Consider the following 17,984-nt stretch of genomic DNA (forward strand, 5'->3'; position numbering starts at 1 on the left):
TTTCTTTTAAAGTTTCTTTTAAATATATAATGTATTTTAATTTCAGTGCTTTGTATTATTTCATGTATCAAATTTTAAACTTCGATTTAATTTTGTAATTTATCTTCAAACCTTTTTTTTATAATATTTAATAGTTTTTAAATTTTTTCGTATGCTTTTCTATAAATTTATATTTCGTGTTTGTACAATGTAAATCGAGGTGAAAGTATAAAGTGTGTGTTTCGCAATAAAAAAAAAAACTCACCAACAGAACTCCTGCGGCGGCGATCGATCTCCGACGAAGGCGTGCTGGAACAGTGCTAAATTAAATAAAAAAATACAACTTTCACCGAAACACTTCATATTGTACCTACGCGAAACTGGTACTAGTTATTCAATATAATTTGCATACGTTTTAATTTTTGTTTTAATTTTGATATTTCATAACTTGGCACTGATTTTCATAACTTATTTGTTTAATTTAATTTAATATAATAATTTTCGTTTAGGCATTTTGCCTTCTAAGCTTTTAGCTGTTTTGTTTTATATTTTAAATTTTTTTGTAACTTGTGCACTTCACATTCAACAATTGTTTTAAATTCTCAATTCTCATGGCTCTACAATTTCTTATTTAATTTCAACTATTTCATTTATATTTGTACATTTGTTTTGTTTAATTCTTGTAGCGCTTCAACTTTTTTAATTTGTTGTTTTACAATATTTTAGCGCTTTTATTTTTAATTGAATGTGGCACAATACATGTTCTAATTTTAACTTTTTATTTTTATTTTTTTTATCAACAAAACAGCTGCGCTAATTCCTTTTGATTCTAAATCATTTTATCTTTTAACTTTTGAACTTAACTTTTAACTTTTACTTTCTTTTTTGTGCAATTTTGAAATTCTGCAATTGCAGTAGCGCTTTACTATTAATTTGAAATTTTAACTAATTTTGTGAACAAATGCACTTTCAATTTTTAAATAATTTCAACTTTTAACTTTGTATCGTATTCATTTTTTTTAAACAATTTTAACTAAATTAAATTAAATTTAATTATTTTAATTTTTTAATATTTCTGTGCATTTTTTTTCTTGCGATTTGGCAATATTAAATTTCTTAACTTGTTTTATTTTTGCTCGTACTGAGCGGCGCTACACTGTTGAGCTTTTAATCTATCGTATTGTTTCACTATTTTTTCGTTTTAAACAGTGTAGCGCTTCATTTTAAACTTTTCAGATTTGCTTTTAAATTCTCATAAATTCACTTTAACACACACACACTATATATGTAAGCGATCTGGTCGCTGATAATCAGGAGTAACGATGAGATGAGATGATAAAGATGAGATGAGATGATAAAAGATGAGATGAGATGATGAAAAAGATGCTGGTGATGATTAAAGTTGAGGTCGACGACGCAGATGCTGGCCAAGAAGTCGCAGGGGTGCTGCGCTGGCGGCTCGAGCAGAGATGCGCTCGCTGGTGCTTTGCTGGCCGCTAGTGCGGCAGCCAAGATGGCGCTCAGTGGCGCTCCGCTGGCCGCTGACGCGGTAGCCAAGAAGACGCGCACTGGCGCTCCGCTGGCCGCTATGCGGCGGCAAAGGTGGCGCTAAGGGCGCTCCGCTGGCCGCTATGCGGCGGCAAAGGTGGCGCTAAGGGCGCTCCGCTGGCCGCTATGCGGCGGCAAAGGTGGCGCTAAGGGCGCTCCGCTGGCCGCTATGCGGCGGCAAAGGTGGCGCTAAGGGCGCTCCGCTGGCCGTTATGCGGCGGCAAGGGTTGCGCAACGGGCGCTCCGCTGGCCGCTATGCACGCAACGGCGGCGCTAAGGGTGCTCCGCTGGCCACTATGCGCGCAAAGGTGGCGCTAAGGACGCTTAGCTAGCTGCTATGTGCCGCAATGAGAGCACTTTGCGCGCGCTTTACTGGCCGCTAGGGCGGCGACAAAGATGGCGCTTAGTAGCGCTCCGCCGGCCGCTAGCTTAGGCACTGTCACGCTCAAAAAGAGCCAAACCAAAAGCAGAAAATTTCGAAAACGACCTGTGTAAACGACAACAATAAGTAAAGAACACCTACCAGAATCTATTACTATTTATTCTTACCAAGTATCAAATGCACTAAGAGAATTCTAACCTCTAGTGTGTTGTGGTATAAATTTTTACACCAACCAATATGCGTCTATGCACGCTGCCGGTCACCAGAAAAGTGCTTTGACCGGAACCAGCCTAGCTTAAGCTAGCTGCGCATGCGCGTGGTGACACAAACGTCAAAGCTGAGCTTTCCAGTGCAACTCGCTAAACGTCAAATGAGCTTTTCAGCGCAGCTGATGCACTACTTAAAGCTCGGCTTTACAGCGCAGCTGATGCACTTAAAGCTGCGCCCTTGGTTGAAATTTTAACTTGCATACTTTTAGGAGCTACTTGCAGCAACATCAACCTTGACTTAAACTTAGTAAACTTTTAGGCCGAATTCAATACACGTTGCTGTAGGCGCCGTTACAGTCTCGGACTCATAAAGCGCTCGACGGACTTTTCAACTTTGTTTTTTCTTTCTTTTTTTTCCTTTTTTCCACCCGCTGAGGTTTTTATTATTTTTCTGTTTTTAACATTCCCATTGCCTAGGTGAGAATGAGGAACAAAACTTCAGCTCTCGCTTTCTTTCCCACATTCTTTGCTTATATAAGGAGAGTAACAAAGGCATCACGAGTACGCTTACTTAATATATTATGTATATCGCAGTGGCAGCAACAAAAGGTCAATGAACAATTGACAAAGTCGCATTGCGTTGCGTTGCTGACTCCGCTGCATAAATGGCATTTAAAAAGTTTTATATTATAGTTTGTCGACACTTGGCAAGTGCCATTAAAATTGCGGTGATTCCTTTCCTTACTTCTACTTTCTACTTTGCTGTTGAGAACAACAACTGCGAGTTTGACAAGGCGTTTGATAGCGTTGCATTTGATGTTTTCTCTCCACGCTTAATTAAAACTTGGCAATTAACACTTTGTTATTGCTCACTTAAGTGCAGTAGATCATTAAAAACTGTACCATGTCATTTAATTTATGTGTATTAAATTTTATCGCTGTAGTTTTTATGGTTATTAAGATTAGTCGTTTGCTCTACAGCAATAAAAATTCAAATATACTTTGTTTAATATACAAGTTTATAGTAATTTTGATTGATAATTGAAATGAATTGTGAGATAATAATTATACAAGTATTAAAAATTTAACCTATATTCAAAATCTAAAAGAGTGTTGTATTGATATCAACAAAATGGCCAGACGAATAAAAATAACAACTGCACGTGTTACAAAAGTTCAATTATCAGTCCGTTATCTTTGCACTATATATACATACATATATACTCAAATATTATCAGTTGATTAAACCTTGGAGTACCAATTCAGTGAGAGGCTTTTATAACTAGAGTTAAACATTTGCTCATTTTATTTTGCCATTTATAATACAGCAATTGAACAGACCTAATTTCGTTTAAATCCTTTTAATATGCTTGCGATTGGTTTAACATTTGCATTTTCAATATTTGTATTAATAATTGTTTTTATGGTGAAAAGGCGTCAAAATGTCTCCCAAAATGTGCGCGGTAAGTTATTAAATAACTAAACGTTTAATCTTTAACTATGAAATTACATCATTTCCAATTTTTTCTCTTACCCTGCAGAAGTTTCGTCCGATTTTCCCAACACCAAGTAAGTTTTTTAAATAGATAAAAACTTTGTATATCTTTATAAATAAATAATTTTCCAGCCAAATGAAAACTCAATTACTACAAGCTGGGTAGGTGCTAATATTTAAATAAACTTAACAAGTAATATATAGCATAATATAGCATATTTACCAATCCAAATAATGCAACAAACATAAATTAAATATTTTACTTCTCAAAAGCGAGGCCAACAGTTATAGACTCGCTTTTTAAATAAAATAATAAAATTGACGACATCACAATTACTACATCGTCATTTTGAAAATAAACTGACAAATTTGGCCACTCTAAAAGTTAGTAAAGAATATCGATATTATGACATTTCGATAACATCAACTTTATCAGAAGTTTATTTAGAATAAAGCTTCATTTATTAAATTTAGATAATTTCAATTCCAAATCATTTGCATTTTCAAAATATTTGTAACACATTAAATTATTATTAGAAAGTTTTTAATACGCTCTTATGATTAAAAATTGCATATTGTAGATAAGGAGATCTGATGAGGAAATTATTATGACCATTAACAATCGTCTAAAAAGCTTTACTGTGTTTATTTTAACGTCCACAATTATTGACATTATTCAAATATGCTATTGAAATATTATGAAGAGATATTACTATAACAAATCAAAATTATGAATGCAATAATAAAACTTTTTAAAGACATACGATAATTAATTTTATGCAAATGCATGTTAATATATTCCCAAAGTCCTGGTAACCTTTAATTGCCGCAATCGATTTAAATTTAACAATCAAATACGTATTTTTCTATATTTAATGACCTAAAGTCTGCAATCTACTTATGAGTAATGTCTTGACTTTTGTTTGTCTGCTATCAGCTAAACAAATTGACCAAACAAACTAACAAAAATCGAAGTTATCAGTTCTTATCTATATCCATATTGCCAGTTGATTAGACATGAGCGAACCAAGCCATGCGATTTTTGTAAACCAATTGCTCAGTTTATTTTGGCACTTGAAATGAGACATTTGTTTTCCTAAGAGAGTACACTAAATAAAAAGAATATATTTCAAAATGTTTGAGTTTTGGATTGGTTTGTCGATTGCATTTTCGATATTCTTCATCACATCCATGGTGGTTATGATCAGAAGGCGTCAAAAGGCCACCAATAACGTGGGCTACGTTATCAATGATACCAACAGTGAGTAATGCTCTGAACAGATCTTTAACTGCACCTTTTATCTTTGAACTTTTAATTAACTGAAAGTACTTCCCCTATACACTACAGCACCTGTTACAGTCACCTCGGCTACACACACAGCTCCTGGGGGAATTCCACAGACACATTATCAACAAGGACCTGTTACGCATTTTATGCATCCTGTTGCACCAGTCACACAATATACACCAGCTGGTGTTCCAATGACAGTTTATCCACCACCACCCAACTATCAGCAGTCCAATGCTTATGCCACATATCCAGCACCAATATCTAGGTAAATTTATGGTCTGATAATTGCCTTTGACACTTATTAATAATATTATTTTTGTAGCCAAATGACAGTGCAGTTGACGACAGTGCAAGTACCACAGTCCAGGTAGGTCCTACTATTTAATTAATTAAAGCAACTAAAATATTTCAACAATTCTTTCCAGCTTAAACACCAGCAGTCCAACCGTACAACAGCGTTCGTTAAACAATGAAACAGCAGCTGTCTCTGATCCTAGTGTGCTTCCAAGCGGCGAGGAGAAACGTGCCTTGCACCAAATGCACTCTGGAGCAGTAGAATCAGTAAGCCAGATATAAACACTTTTGTAATGGCCTTTATAAAATAAATTTGGCAAATACACAATTTCCGTTCGTTTTAATTTTTTTAAACTGACCCGCCCCAACATGGTCACTCTTACAGCCAGCTGCTTATCAACTATCGATAGCTGAAACTTTCGATTTCAACAGCGGGACGTTGCCAGACACTTTCAACGAGTTTAGTGTTTGAATTAAATTGAAAAGGTTAAAGTGGCATATTATTGATCTTGAAGTATAATTCAACCATTTTAATTACTAGCTGCACGATTATGAAATGAACTGAAGATTTTTTTGAATACTCATTTTAACTACATATCTCAGCTGGCGCGTATGTGTGACAGAAATAAGCGATAGTCTGGCAACACTGTACCTCAGTTCTTCTTTGCCGTGCAACTTCGATTGCAACCGAAATTTTCCAGACGGGAAAACACAACGATTTGTTTGATTTTAATTAATTAATTGCAAACGCAGTGTCGTTTCAATTTAAATAACAGTAGAAACATGTTGGTCAATGAGGCGAGACAAGTGCTAAGCCGCGCCAGCTCCTTGGCTGCACGTCACCAGGTGAGAAAGAAGCCAACATCGAAAAGTTGTCTCCTGATTTGTGTGCTATAAGAGAGGGGGTGTGGCGGAGGGGGTGTGTTTGTACAGTGGACAGTGCCATTATATAAGATTAATCCCAAAAAATATTTAGTAAAAACCAGATAATTTGCGATAAAATTCCAACTGAAATTTGGGGCGCATATTTCGATGATTATGTAAACGTTTTTTTTTGCATTGCGTGATACGAATTTGTTGCTAATTTAATAATGATTATTGTTATTATTTTTGCAGCTGCGTGCTATCAGCAACACAACGCAGGTGGAGCAACAGGCCAAGCCCAAAGAGGCACTCGAACCCCAGATCAAGAAATTCGAGATCTACCGCTGGAATCCCGACAATGCCGGCGAGAAGCCTTTCATGCAGACCTATGAGGTGAACATGCGTGAATGCGGCCCCATGGTGTTGGATGCTCTCATCAAGATCAAGAACGAAATGGATCCAACACTGACATTCCGTCGCTCGTGTCGCGAGGGCATCTGCGGTTCCTGTGCCATGAACATTGGCGGCACCAACACTTTGGCCTGCATCAGCAAGATCGATGCTACCAGCTCTAAGCCACTGAAGGTTTATCCCTTGCCTCATATGTATGTGGTGCGTGATTTGGTGCCGGACATGAATAACTTCTATGAGCAGTACAAGAACATTCAGCCCTGGCTGCAGCGCAAGTAAATACAAGGTTTATAGCTGCAGGACTCTTATTAACACACTCTCTCCTGTGCACTAGAAATGAAGCTGGCGAACAGAAGGGTAAGGCACAGTATTTGCAGTCTGTTGAGGATCGCTCCAAGCTGGACGGTTTATACGAGTGCATCTTGTGCGCCTGCTGCTCCACCTCGTGCCCATCGTACTGGTGGAATGCGGAGAAGTACTTAGGTCCCGCTGTGTTGATGCAGGCTTATCGCTGGATCATTGATTCGCGTGACGAGAACACTGTTGAGCGTCTCAGCAAGCTTAAGGATCCCTTCAGCGTATATCGCTGTCACACCATCATGAACTGCACACGCACCTGTCCCAAGGGTCTGAATCCTGGTCGCGCCATTGCCGAGATCAAGAAATTGCTGTCAGGTCTTGCCTCGAAGCCGGCGCCCAAGCTGGAGACGGCAGCGTTGCATAAGTAAATAGAAAGAGAGCAATTGTTTCTTGACCTATAGCAACCGCAACTTGTTTGTACATCCTTTGACGCCCCTTCAACAACAATATTTTTGGCTTATTGTTTCTAATTTATTTAAGCTTAAAGTAAAACGACATTTGTTAATACAGTTTGTAAAGGGAACCTTTGTAGTCGCAAGAACGTAATTAACTAAATGGTGTATCTATGAAATGCGTTGCCCAATTTTCAATTTTCTTAGGGAGCTGTTGGCGATGTCTCGTCATTCATTTGTATGTCATCGGCTGAATAAAAGTCCTGGGTGACTGGAATGACACGATCGTTGGTTTCATCGTCTTCCTCATCGTGACTGTCCGTATCCTCACTATCATCGTTTGCTATATGAACCACAAATTGTTAATAAACAATTCATTTATATTGATTGTTTATTTACCATCCTCGTCGTCGGTCTCGATGCCGGGCATAGTGAGCACCTTGCCAAGTGGCTGCAAATCCGTGGCTGCAGTCTTCAGCGATTCACGCTATATGTTATTGTAAATTTCACAAATAAAATATATATAGGGAAATATATCTGATCAGACTATACCCAATTTCTGCGCTCATCCTCGTAACGCTTTGTTTGTGCCTCGTCATCGGTGGCGACGTCAAACCAAAAGCGATTTGCCACCGATGGCTTCAGATTGGGAAAGAATGGTATCATTGACATATTAGGATTTTCAATCAAAATGTGTTTTCCGTTTAATTTTTGTTTATATTCCTTTTGTTTTTGCAAGCGAAATATGTCGACAGTCCGGTAACTTCGTAAGTGTGTACATGCGAAACATCTGCAGTTATCGATTAATGCTGTTGTTGGTGTTACTACTTTTTTCGATTTCGCATTTTTCCGAAAATTATTATTTTGGTCTATTCGATGTATAGATTCAATAAATAATCTGTTTAAAATGTGTTTAATATTTTAAAATGAATATAATAAGAACTAGCTCGCCGTTTCTGTATTTTGGTATATTCGCGATAAGACACATTGAATTTGAAATACGTCGATGGTTTCCATTAAAAATCGATGTTTTAGAAAATGTGATTTTGCCATCGGTATTTCTTCACTTGTTATCGTCGGCAACTCGCATATCGAAAACATACATATTTATTATTGCATTGAAAGGTGAACAATAATAAACGTCAAAAGCAAACTATGATTGAAATTACCTGCAACGATCGCCTGGGGAAAAAGGTAATGTAATCCTGCTACTTAGTAATCTGTTAATTAATGTGCATTATTGGCAATACAGGTGCGTGTGAAATGCAATCCCGACGACACCATTGGCGACCTCAAGAAACTGATTGCGGCGCAAACGGGCACAAAGCATGAGAAGATTGTGTTGAAGAAGTGGTATACGATTTACAAGGATCCTATTCGTCTATCCGATTGTGAGTAGTCATTTATTTATATTGTGAAGATATTTTTTGATAAGATGATATCACTTACAGATGAAATTCACGACGGCATGAATCTGGAGCTGTATTACCAATAGATTGGACTGGATCTAAATACCAGCTCAAAGAATACGAAACACCTTTTTTTTACTGTCTGCTATATAAACATAATTTATAGAAATAAACGATTATAAGGTTTTTAATTAATAAATTGAATTATTTTCAAGTTTTTATTACACTTATTAAGCTAAAGTTTTAAATGTACTCGTACTTTTCAAATATGGTTTTTGTTATGACATATTGCTTTAAAAGTTAACTTTAATCCTTTAAAATCGTAGAAAATATTATCTTTATTCAAAAGAAAATCAAAAATCGGAGTAGCAGTTTTTGAAAATACCAATATACATAGTTTGGAAAGTGTAAAATCACGGTATGGGGTATATTTGACGACGACAACTAGTATATTTACAAACTGTAGATACGGTCACGCTGTTCGTAAATATCCGACATTCGTAATTTTTCGGTCGCTCAAATCGGACGCATTTTGTGTTGTATTGATGCGCAAAGTCTATTTTTAAAACGCGCCGCGACCGCCAGTGAATACTAAATTGTGCAAAAGCACATTAAAACAAAAACTTTAAAATTATTATTGCGTTACACAAATTGAATGTGTACAAAGTAAGAGAATTTCATATAAATTTGTTCGCTCTCTAACGCAATCGCTTGTATGTATACGTGTACGTGTGTCGGTGTGTTTATGTGTGTGTGTGCTGCGTGCCTCTTTTCCTTTAGCCCGCTACAACAACGAAGCGTCGTCGTTTTTGGTGACGCAGATATGGCTGGGGAGGGAAAACTTGTTTAGATTTTCACACACCAAAAAAAAAAAACTAGAAGAGAAATACTTTGCAAAAGGGCGAAGCATTTGTCGATCGATTAACACCAAAGCGGTTTGTTTATGGTGTGGCCACACTGTAGACTGTATTTGTTGTATTTCATTTCCTTTTTGCTTCGTATTCGCATGCCCTTATAGTATGTGTGTGTGTGTTGCCTGCTATTTGCCGATTTGTGCAAGGCCCACCGGCAATGCGTATGGCTGTGTGTGTGCAGTTGTTGTTATTATTTTTAGCATCAACTACACGCTCTCATTGCAATCTAATTAAAAACTCAAGCAATTGAGCTCATTTCCACACACGCATTGCATAATTTGTAATGTTAATGTTTTGGGCACTCGAGCATTGCAAAGAAACCGGGCACAAGTATTTCTGTATGTGTGTGCGTGCAATCTGTGTGTGTGCTTAAGAGTTTCGTCAGCAGCGAGTTTCATTAACAATTGTAGCTCGTTTGGTCCCCCTTCTTGTTTTTTTACCTCCTTCCACTATGAAGTGAAATCTTTGTTGCGTATTGTAAACAACCCACACCCTGTTACACACATACAAGCACACCCTGTTACACATACGCACACGCATAAACAAACATGCTGAGCATTTGTTAAATTAGGAATTTATTACCTCCCCCCTGCCGCATATAATCTTAATGGCTTTTCTTTGCCCTTGCAGCTAGCTCCATTAAAAAGAAGAATAAGCAGCAATGAGTGGGGAAATTTATCAGATAGAGACGCGCCGGCGATCGCGCTCAAAGACGCCATTTCTGCGCTCTAGCTGCGATCATGAGAACTGCGATCATGCCGGCGAAGAGGGGCATGTGCATCACAAGAAGAAGAAATCATCGGCAGCCCCAAATGTGCGGTAAGTACTTGTAACTCTTTTGCCCATTAACCCAAAAAAAAAAAAAAAAAAAATAGAACACGTCGCTTATCACTTAAAACACGACAACGCTCTGCTATCAGCAAATGAAACCGAACTTCATTCATCTGATTAAAGATAACTACACAGAGTTGTTGCATAGTCCAAAAATAATAAACGTTAATTTTGAAAACAAACGCTCAGCGTCATTAATACAACGCACATGGTCACCCTGTTGGGAGTGTGCACATGTGTGTGAGTGACCATGACGTCATCGCCTTGTTATTCACACTCTCAGCGAAATTCTTAATAACGCAAGCAGCTGAAATTGCGAGCACGCCAGTGATGATCACTCATTCACTGTGACTGTGACTGTGAACTCGCACTGGCAAGCAGTCACTGTTTTACAATGTGCTCTTATTTAGAAGACAAAAACATTTGTATTTGTATATAATACTATTTTTATTCTTCAGTTTATGTGAACTATAATTGTATGAAAACAGCTCTCATAAGCATTACGTACATACATATGTACATATGAATTTGAATATTTCAGAAGTAAACATGAATTTGAAGTACAAAATAAGATTAATGATTATAATGATGAATCACGATTACTAAATATACGGTGGATGGTGGCAAATGAGAGCCACTTTTTCTTTATCAAAATTCTAATTCTAGAAAACTTCAGTTTTATATTGTAAATCACTATAAGAAATCGATTTATTTAGTTTTATTTAACTAACAGTTTTATTTTATATTATTACCATTTATGCACTCCCCTAAATTCAAGAACTTTAATTCTAATTTTTGAAAGATTTAAAATATAGCTGTGATTTTAATATCTCTGAGCTATGTTCACTGTGATTGCCTTTCACTATTTTAGAATATGACCTCACTTATTGCTTTAAATACTGAATAATGCTAGTTGTCTTAAAATTGATAAAGAGCAAATGCCTAAAGTTATAGATATCTCATTCAAATCAAATGAACAAGTTTAGAGTTGAGCATTCGCATTCACTGTGACTTTGAGTCACTGTTTTACAATAACAATTACTAATTGATGCTAAGTGCAGATTATTAAAGATATTGATACGTATAGACAATGTAGATATAATAACTAAACAAGCTTCTACAAATGGTGCGCAGTCGCGTGAATCGTTTGTTTTTGGCGCGCAAATTGAATCGAAACGTTTTGAGGCTCGCTTTTTAATGGATTGTTGTTCATCAGCGCAACGATGACGACATCGTTTGGTGAGGTTGGGGGTACACTTGGCCATGAGAGATTTGTTTTCACGTTGCTGTCGTTTTTTCCGTTTGCTTTTAAAGCCACAAAACTCAAATGCCGTTGGCCAGCGTTGTTGTCGTCGTTTGTCGTTTGTTGTATGAAGGTCAGACAGGTTTATATTTGTAATTCATTTGTGAGCGCGCGTCTCGGTTGCTCTTTTTTTTTTGTGGTTTGTTGTTTTGATTCACATTTAGCGTAATGTCTGTTGTGTTGTGTGATTTCCGCAAACATTACTAAAACCCATTTGCATATTATATTTGCAGAACCATTGTCGAGGAGCACGTGGAGCATGCGAGCACCAGCAGCAGCAGCAGCATCAGCACAACAACCACACGCTCCAAGGGATTCACTCAGCTAACGTCGCTGTATTCGGGTGACGAAGCAACACCGGATGCCAAACGCAACCAACAAGCGGGAACAACCAGGAGCAGCAAGACGTCCACAGTGACCACGATGTTGACCAACACCAGCCAGAGATTGGGCAATGCTCTGCATAGCTTGACAGCAGCAGCAACCTCGACGCCACGCAATCACTTGGAGACCACGCAAAATGTGCTCAACTCGGCACAGGAGCGAAGTCGCACAAATGGTGCTGCCAATTTGAGTCCCGATCACATAGCCTACATTGAGTACAGAGATGCGGGTGAATACTGGAAGTGAGTAGGCCAAGCAAATCAAAGTAGACAGAGATTTGTATTCGTTACTGCTTTTCGTTTTCGTCTGTTATTAATCATGTTTTCTGTTACGCCTTGCAGCAAAACACCGAAAACGGATTATACGTACTCGGAACTATCGCCACATCGTCGCCAGCTGGCCCCTGGCATTGTGGCCATGCCGAATATGTCGCGACGCAGTCTGGCCAATCACAATGAGCGCGTTGATTTCATGGTGCAACAGAATCCGGCCCAAGAGGAGTTCATACGTCGTCGTTATCAGGCGAATTACACGCATCTGAACTACGATTCCAACGATGAGGTGGACATAACACGTTTTGGTCAGCAGAAGCAAAGCTGGTGGCTGGTGCGTTTCATCACCTTTATTGTGACCAGCGTGAGCAGCACTTGGTCGCGTATAACCAGCAGCTCCTCAGCCACGGAGACGAATTCATATAAGAACTATTATGCCAATCAGCAGCGTCGTCAGCAACAAGGACTTGTCGCCACTTTCGTGTCGAGTGTATATCGTTACATTTACTTGGGCATTGCATCGGTGCTCAGTTTGGATACTTGGCTATTGAAATCGGGAAATGCGGATAACAAATCGAAGAAGCGTTTCTTAATCTTGTTGCTGCTACTGTTGCCATTGCTGTTGCTAGCGGGTGAGTCTGAGAAATGAGAAAATAGATTCAATAGATGGCATCTATTGTATATTCAATGTAAAGTCAAATATGTATAACATGCGCGCCCTGACATTGAGCAGAGCGTTGACAGCTAGCTGCTGACCTTGAGGCATGCCTCATACCGCATGCACATATAGTTCACCTCTAGCTAAACTTGTCGCCTCTAGCAAAAATCATGACGTCAGCAGTACGCGAATATGGAATTATATTTGATTTTATGCTGGAATGATAGCTGCTATTTTATTGATTTAATACCATAACAAACAAGAACATATTGCTGATTGCAACTTCCCAACCATTATTGCAGGTCTGTTCTATTATCTACATCCCAATGAAACCTTCCCACCCAGCTCCCTCAATCTCAACACATTCACACTACCCGATTTACCCAAGTTAGATGTTAGCGCCTATTTCAATGCCGAACAATATGAATCGTTGCGTTCGCAGACCGTCGAGCAGGCAGTGAAATTGCGCGATTGGGCTGATGATTATTTGCTATATTTGCAAAAGATCGGTCAGAATGTGGCCAACAAGGGACGGCAGTTGTTTCAGGCCAACGATGAGGTCTATTATGAGCGTATCTAATGAATATTTTCAGCATTTTTGCCATCGTTTCGTTTTCGAGCTGCTGCAACAGTTGCTCACCTAAGAAAAGTAGAGAGACAAATACTACAATTTATTTTTGAATATGAACAACTTCAAGTACAAATTATTAAGCATTTCTTTATTTTTGCATTAGCGAGTCAGTCTCTCGTTAGTTAGATAACCCACCTAGAAATCGCATAATGACATCACACATCACAAATCAAAACATCTTTACATCCCTCCCTTCCTACGCCCTCTCCCTTCCTCTCAACTCTCTTTCATACACTTCTCAACTCTGCCCTCAAAAATGACGCCAAGTGGAAAGAAGGAATAGAGCGCTCTCGAATGTGCAGAAAATTCAATTACAAAATTTACATTACAAATTAATATTCATTCTTTTTGTCGAACAATTGTTGTAGGCTTTTTGGTTAACCAAAAATTACCAATTGCCCGCAACAAGTATTCATAATATTTTTTGTTGTCAAACAACGTTCAATTTTTTGTGTAATTCTTTCGTTTGTTTGCCTTTGTAAATGTTAATTAAATAATAAAACAAAACAAACATTTTGAAAAGCGAAAAAAAGAATAGTTTGTTTTATTTGCCATTTTATTTGAGTTATTGCAACGATTGCGCGATGAAATGGTAAGTAAAATATTTATGAATCAATATTAGTTGGCCAGGCAAAAACTCAACTGAACTGAACATAAACAGAACTCTATCCTTCTGCATTTGGCGTCGTCCCCAAAACCGATTCCTGCCCCATCCCCTAGAAGCAGTTCCTCCTAACCAATTGTTGCAAGAAGTCTATGCAAATGTAGAAGGATATTTTCTGTTGGTCGCCAACTAATGTTGTTTCTTTGTGGCTTACAGCTTGGCATCAACTACCGCAGGAGCAGCGCCTGGAGTTGGTGCAACGTGGCGAGGCTTTGTTGCCGTTGCCACTCACTTTGCTGGCCGCCGCACGAGCGCACCTGTTGCAGGCAGGAGTTGCCATCAAGTCGCTGGCGCAACTGCCAAGCGGACAAACGGAGTCGGAGGAATCAGCGGCCACCATCAAGCTGCAAATGGAGCAAATGCAGCAGAATATGCGCAAGTCGCTGACACCCGAGGAGTATGAGAATATACTGAACCATGTGAATAGCTATGTGCAACAGCTGGTGGAACTGAAGTTGCAGCAGCAGCGCGAGACGCAGGCACAAAAATTGTCGCCGCAACAAATTCAAATCATTGTGCAATTGATGCGCGAGAATCTTCAGCAATTTGCGGAGCAGAAGACGCAGTTCAGCGAGCAGCAGTTGGCGGACTTGGCGCTGCAGTTGAAGCTGCAGCTGCAACAGGCGGGTGAGTGGCAGACACAGCAGCCGGTAAGCTTAACTGCAGCACAGCTTGAAGAGATTACGCGTTTGATCAAAGCGGAAGTGAAATTGGAGGAGAATCACTACACGTTGCTGTTGGAGCGCATTGATTTGACGGCGCTGGTGAAACGTTTGCTTGCGGCGCCAGAGTTGACAGAGTTGGTAGACAGTCGCATCCATTTGGCCATCAACCAAAAGCAAGAGCAGCACGTGGAGGGATCTGGTGGCCAGCAGGTGAACGCACAGCAGATTGAGCAATTGAATCGGGAAATTGCCTTCATCAAGTTGGCACTGTCGGACAAGCATGCGGAGAACGCTGATCTTCAGCAATCAATCAGCAGTCTGAAACTGTCGCAGGACGATCTCTTGGCACGTGTGCAACAGCATGAACTCGCTCAGGATCAACGCTTCAGCGGCTTGTTGGCGGAGATCGAGAGCAAATTGACGGCATTGAATGAATCACAGTTTGTGCTGCTCAATCGGCAGGTGAAACTGACGCTTGTCGAGATGCTGGGCTTTAAGCAGGCGGCTGGCGCCTCGATGGAGGATGACGTGGATCTGCAGAATTGGGTGCGCAGCATGTTTGTGGCCAAGGAGTATCTGGAGCAGCAGCTGCTCGAGCTGAATCAGCGCACCAACAACAATATTCGCGAGGAGATCGAGCGTTCCAGCATCGTGCTGATGGGCGACATCAGTGAGCGTCTCAAGCGAGAGATTCTGCTCAGCGTGGAGGTCAAACACAATGCGAGCGTACAGGCCCAGAAGCTGGACATGCAGGAGCAACAGGTGCGCGACATTGTCAAGTCTGTGCTGGCCATTTACGATGCTGATAAGACGGGGCTCGTTGACTTTGCGCTGGAATCGGCGGGTGGCCAAATCTTGTCCACACGCTGTACCGAGAGCTATCAGACCAAGTCGGCCCAGATCTCGGTGTTTGGCATTCCGCTGTGGTATCCCACGAATACGCCTAGGGTTGCCATCTCCCCCAATGTGCAGCCGGGCGAGTGCTGGGCTTTTCAGGGATTCCCCGGTTTTCTGGGTAGGTAGACGGCATCATTGAATAGGCAATTATTTTGCAAATTTGTTTCCAATTCAATGCAGTGCTGAAGCTTAACTCCCTGGTCCACGTCACAGGCTTCACGCTGGAGCACATCTCCAAGAGTCTTTCGCCCACCGGACGCATTGATTCGGCGCCACGTAACTTTACAGTTTGGGTAAGTCGTTGAAGATACGTTAAATGCAAAACAAATGAACAACTTTCTGTATTCATTACAGGGACTCGAGCACGAAAAGGATCAGGAGCCTGTGCTCTTTGGTGAGTACGAGTATCAGGACAATGAAGCAGCGCTCCAATACTTTGTCGTACAAAACGTGGACATAAAGCGGCCCTATGAGATCGTCGAGCTGCGCATCGAGACGAATCACGGCCATCCGGATTACACGTGTCTCTATCGCTTCCGCGTCCATGGCAAACCGCCAGGCGCATAAAAAAATCCCACCCTCAGGTCTCCCACAATATATATAGTCATAAGATAAAGTTCGAGTCAGGTGTACATAAACAATGTCAGTGCCTTAAAAAGGAAAACAAACAAACTCTTAACAGCAGCTACTTAGAACAACTACTATGCTGATAAAAAACAGTTTAGGTTATAGCAAATTAGAGTCTATATATTATTGTATGATAAATAAGTCGGGCAAAGTGTGTGCGTTAAGTTCAATTTGTATATATACGTACATATATATAGTGTAGACGTTAAGCTTCATTCAACCTTTCTAAACTACTATTGTGTCCTATATTATTTATTATGTTTTTAGTTTTAAGTTTTTAACTGAATTTTTTGTACCAAGCACAAGGCGCAGAGCAAATCGCAATTGAATTGATCGAGAACGCATTTGCAAGTTAATTTTAAATTGTTCTTTTGCCATTTTTGTATAACGTTTAAAACTAAATAGTCATAGGCTTATCAACTAACTTAAACGGAGCCATATGCTTGCTATATAATTAAAATTGTTGTAAGTTACCCATGAGTTAAGTTCAAATTATGAATTATTTATATCTGGAATCCCAATAGAAACAATCGAAAACTTTGCTGAAACACTGAAATACTATATCTCGATTTGAAGGCACTTAAAACATATCTCGAAAGCAAAACACACAAACTAAGCTTAGCAAGTGAACCCAAAAATAGTTAACTAATTAGTTGTACTAACTACACGCTATTGTTGTTAAATATTAAGTACCAATTTTTGTATCCTATATCTACCACTATACATATTTAGGCTACACACAAAACTGATGCTTCAAACAGTTTTGTCGAATTCGCCATCTCTCTACGTCCAGTTTTTGCAGTTCTTTTTCTTACTTTTGAAATAAATGCGTTGCACAATGAAACTTAAAATGTTTTATGTTTATTATGTTCTGGGATAAGTTAGATTTATGTTTGCTTAAAAGTCATGCCAAGATAGTTATGAATTATATTCATATACTCAGTATTAAGCAAGAAAGCCGAGTCAACTATGCTAGACTGTGAGATACCTGCTACTCATATTGAATAAAAGCAAAATATAGCGCAAAAATTCTAAAATATACCAAATATATTTATCAATGAAGTAGTACATTTAAAATATACCATAAGGGACACAATATGCCATATTATCAGCCAAAAGAGGAAAGACCCAAACCGATAAATCAAAAAATGTAAATCAAATATCAAAATGTATCTGAAACTGAAATCATGGTGTGAAGGCAATACTATTTATAGTTTCTAAATCTAATTTGAACTATTTTGGAATTAGGTATTCATTGCTTGAACTCATTAGTATTTGTTAAAAACACAATAACATAGAATTTGAATTATCATTCATTTAAATAGATCCACTTGAAATTAAAATTCTATTCATTCTTTAATATATTTCAATGCTGAATTAGATATTAATTGCTTGGCTCAAATTAAATCATTGCAGTAATTCGTATAGTTTTTACATTTCTGTATCTATTTTAATTGGATATTTATTGTTTCAATATATGTATTTGTATCTGTTGGACATAATG

At 38.9% G+C, this 17,984-nt stretch overlaps 5 protein-coding genes across 7 annotated transcripts; 4 read left to right on the forward strand and 1 right to left on the reverse strand.

Annotated features, from left to right (window-relative positions):
- The first annotated feature begins 4,656 nt into the window (after window positions 1–4,656).
- On the forward strand, window positions 4,657–5,526 carry LOC117568939 (uncharacterized). Its single transcript, XM_034249870.2, has 4 exons — window positions 4,657–4,874; window positions 4,962–5,169; window positions 5,227–5,271; window positions 5,330–5,526. The coding sequence occupies exons 1-4, from the start codon at window positions 4,748–4,750 to the stop codon at window positions 5,478–5,480; spliced, it is 531 nt and encodes a 176-aa protein (XP_034105761.1). The 5' UTR covers window positions 4,657–4,747; the 3' UTR covers window positions 5,481–5,526.
- A 326-nt stretch (window positions 5,527–5,852) lies between these two features.
- LOC117570004 (succinate dehydrogenase [ubiquinone] iron-sulfur subunit, mitochondrial) lies at window positions 5,853–7,404 on the forward strand. The gene is made up of 3 exons (XM_034251399.2): window positions 5,853–6,044; window positions 6,315–6,748; window positions 6,808–7,404. Exons 1-3 carry the CDS (start codon window positions 5,982–5,984, stop codon window positions 7,199–7,201), a joined length of 891 nt encoding a protein of 296 aa, XP_034107290.1. The 5' UTR covers window positions 5,853–5,981; the 3' UTR covers window positions 7,202–7,404.
- LOC117570005 (anaphase-promoting complex subunit 15A) lies at window positions 7,339–8,023 on the reverse strand. The gene is made up of 3 exons (XM_034251400.2): window positions 7,778–8,023; window positions 7,625–7,712; window positions 7,339–7,568 (listed from the first exon to the last, which is right to left on the reverse strand). Exons 1-3 carry the CDS (start codon window positions 7,895–7,897, stop codon window positions 7,429–7,431), a joined length of 348 nt encoding a protein of 115 aa, XP_034107291.1. The 5' UTR covers window positions 7,898–8,023; the 3' UTR covers window positions 7,339–7,428.
- A 263-nt stretch (window positions 8,024–8,286) lies between these two features.
- Window positions 8,287–8,860, forward strand: LOC117568966 (ubiquitin-like protein 5). The gene is made up of 3 exons (XM_034249924.2): window positions 8,287–8,419; window positions 8,478–8,616; window positions 8,677–8,860. Exons 1-3 carry the CDS (start codon window positions 8,381–8,383, stop codon window positions 8,718–8,720), a joined length of 222 nt encoding a protein of 73 aa, XP_034105815.1. The 5' UTR covers window positions 8,287–8,380; the 3' UTR covers window positions 8,721–8,860.
- Window positions 8,861–9,127: 267 nt separating this feature from the next.
- Window positions 9,128–17,322, forward strand: LOC117568311 (klaroid protein). 3 transcript variants are annotated; one of them, XM_034248861.2, is made up of 7 exons: window positions 9,128–9,300; window positions 10,179–10,367; window positions 11,916–12,308; window positions 12,408–12,970; window positions 14,448–15,971; window positions 16,034–16,146; window positions 16,208–17,322. In XM_034248861.2, exons 2-7 carry the CDS (start codon window positions 10,210–10,212, stop codon window positions 16,418–16,420), a joined length of 2,964 nt encoding a protein of 987 aa, XP_034104752.1. In that variant the 5' UTR covers window positions 9,128–9,300; window positions 10,179–10,209; the 3' UTR covers window positions 16,421–17,322. The 3 variants fall into 3 exon arrangements, with proteins under 3 accessions (XP_034104752.1, XP_034104753.1, XP_034104754.1); XM_034248862.2 differs by having other exon boundaries at window positions 16,067–16,146; XM_034248863.2 differs by lacking the exons at window positions 14,448–15,971; window positions 16,034–16,146; window positions 16,208–17,322 and adding an exon at window positions 13,299–14,145 and having other exon boundaries at window positions 9,130–9,300.
- Window positions 17,323–17,984: the final 662 nt, after the last annotated feature.

Source organism: Drosophila albomicans, chromosome 3 (genome assembly GCF_009650485.2).
Source record: "Drosophila albomicans strain 15112-1751.03 chromosome 3, ASM965048v2, whole genome shotgun sequence".
Lineage (NCBI taxonomy): Eukaryota > Metazoa > Arthropoda > Insecta > Diptera > Drosophilidae > Drosophila > Drosophila albomicans.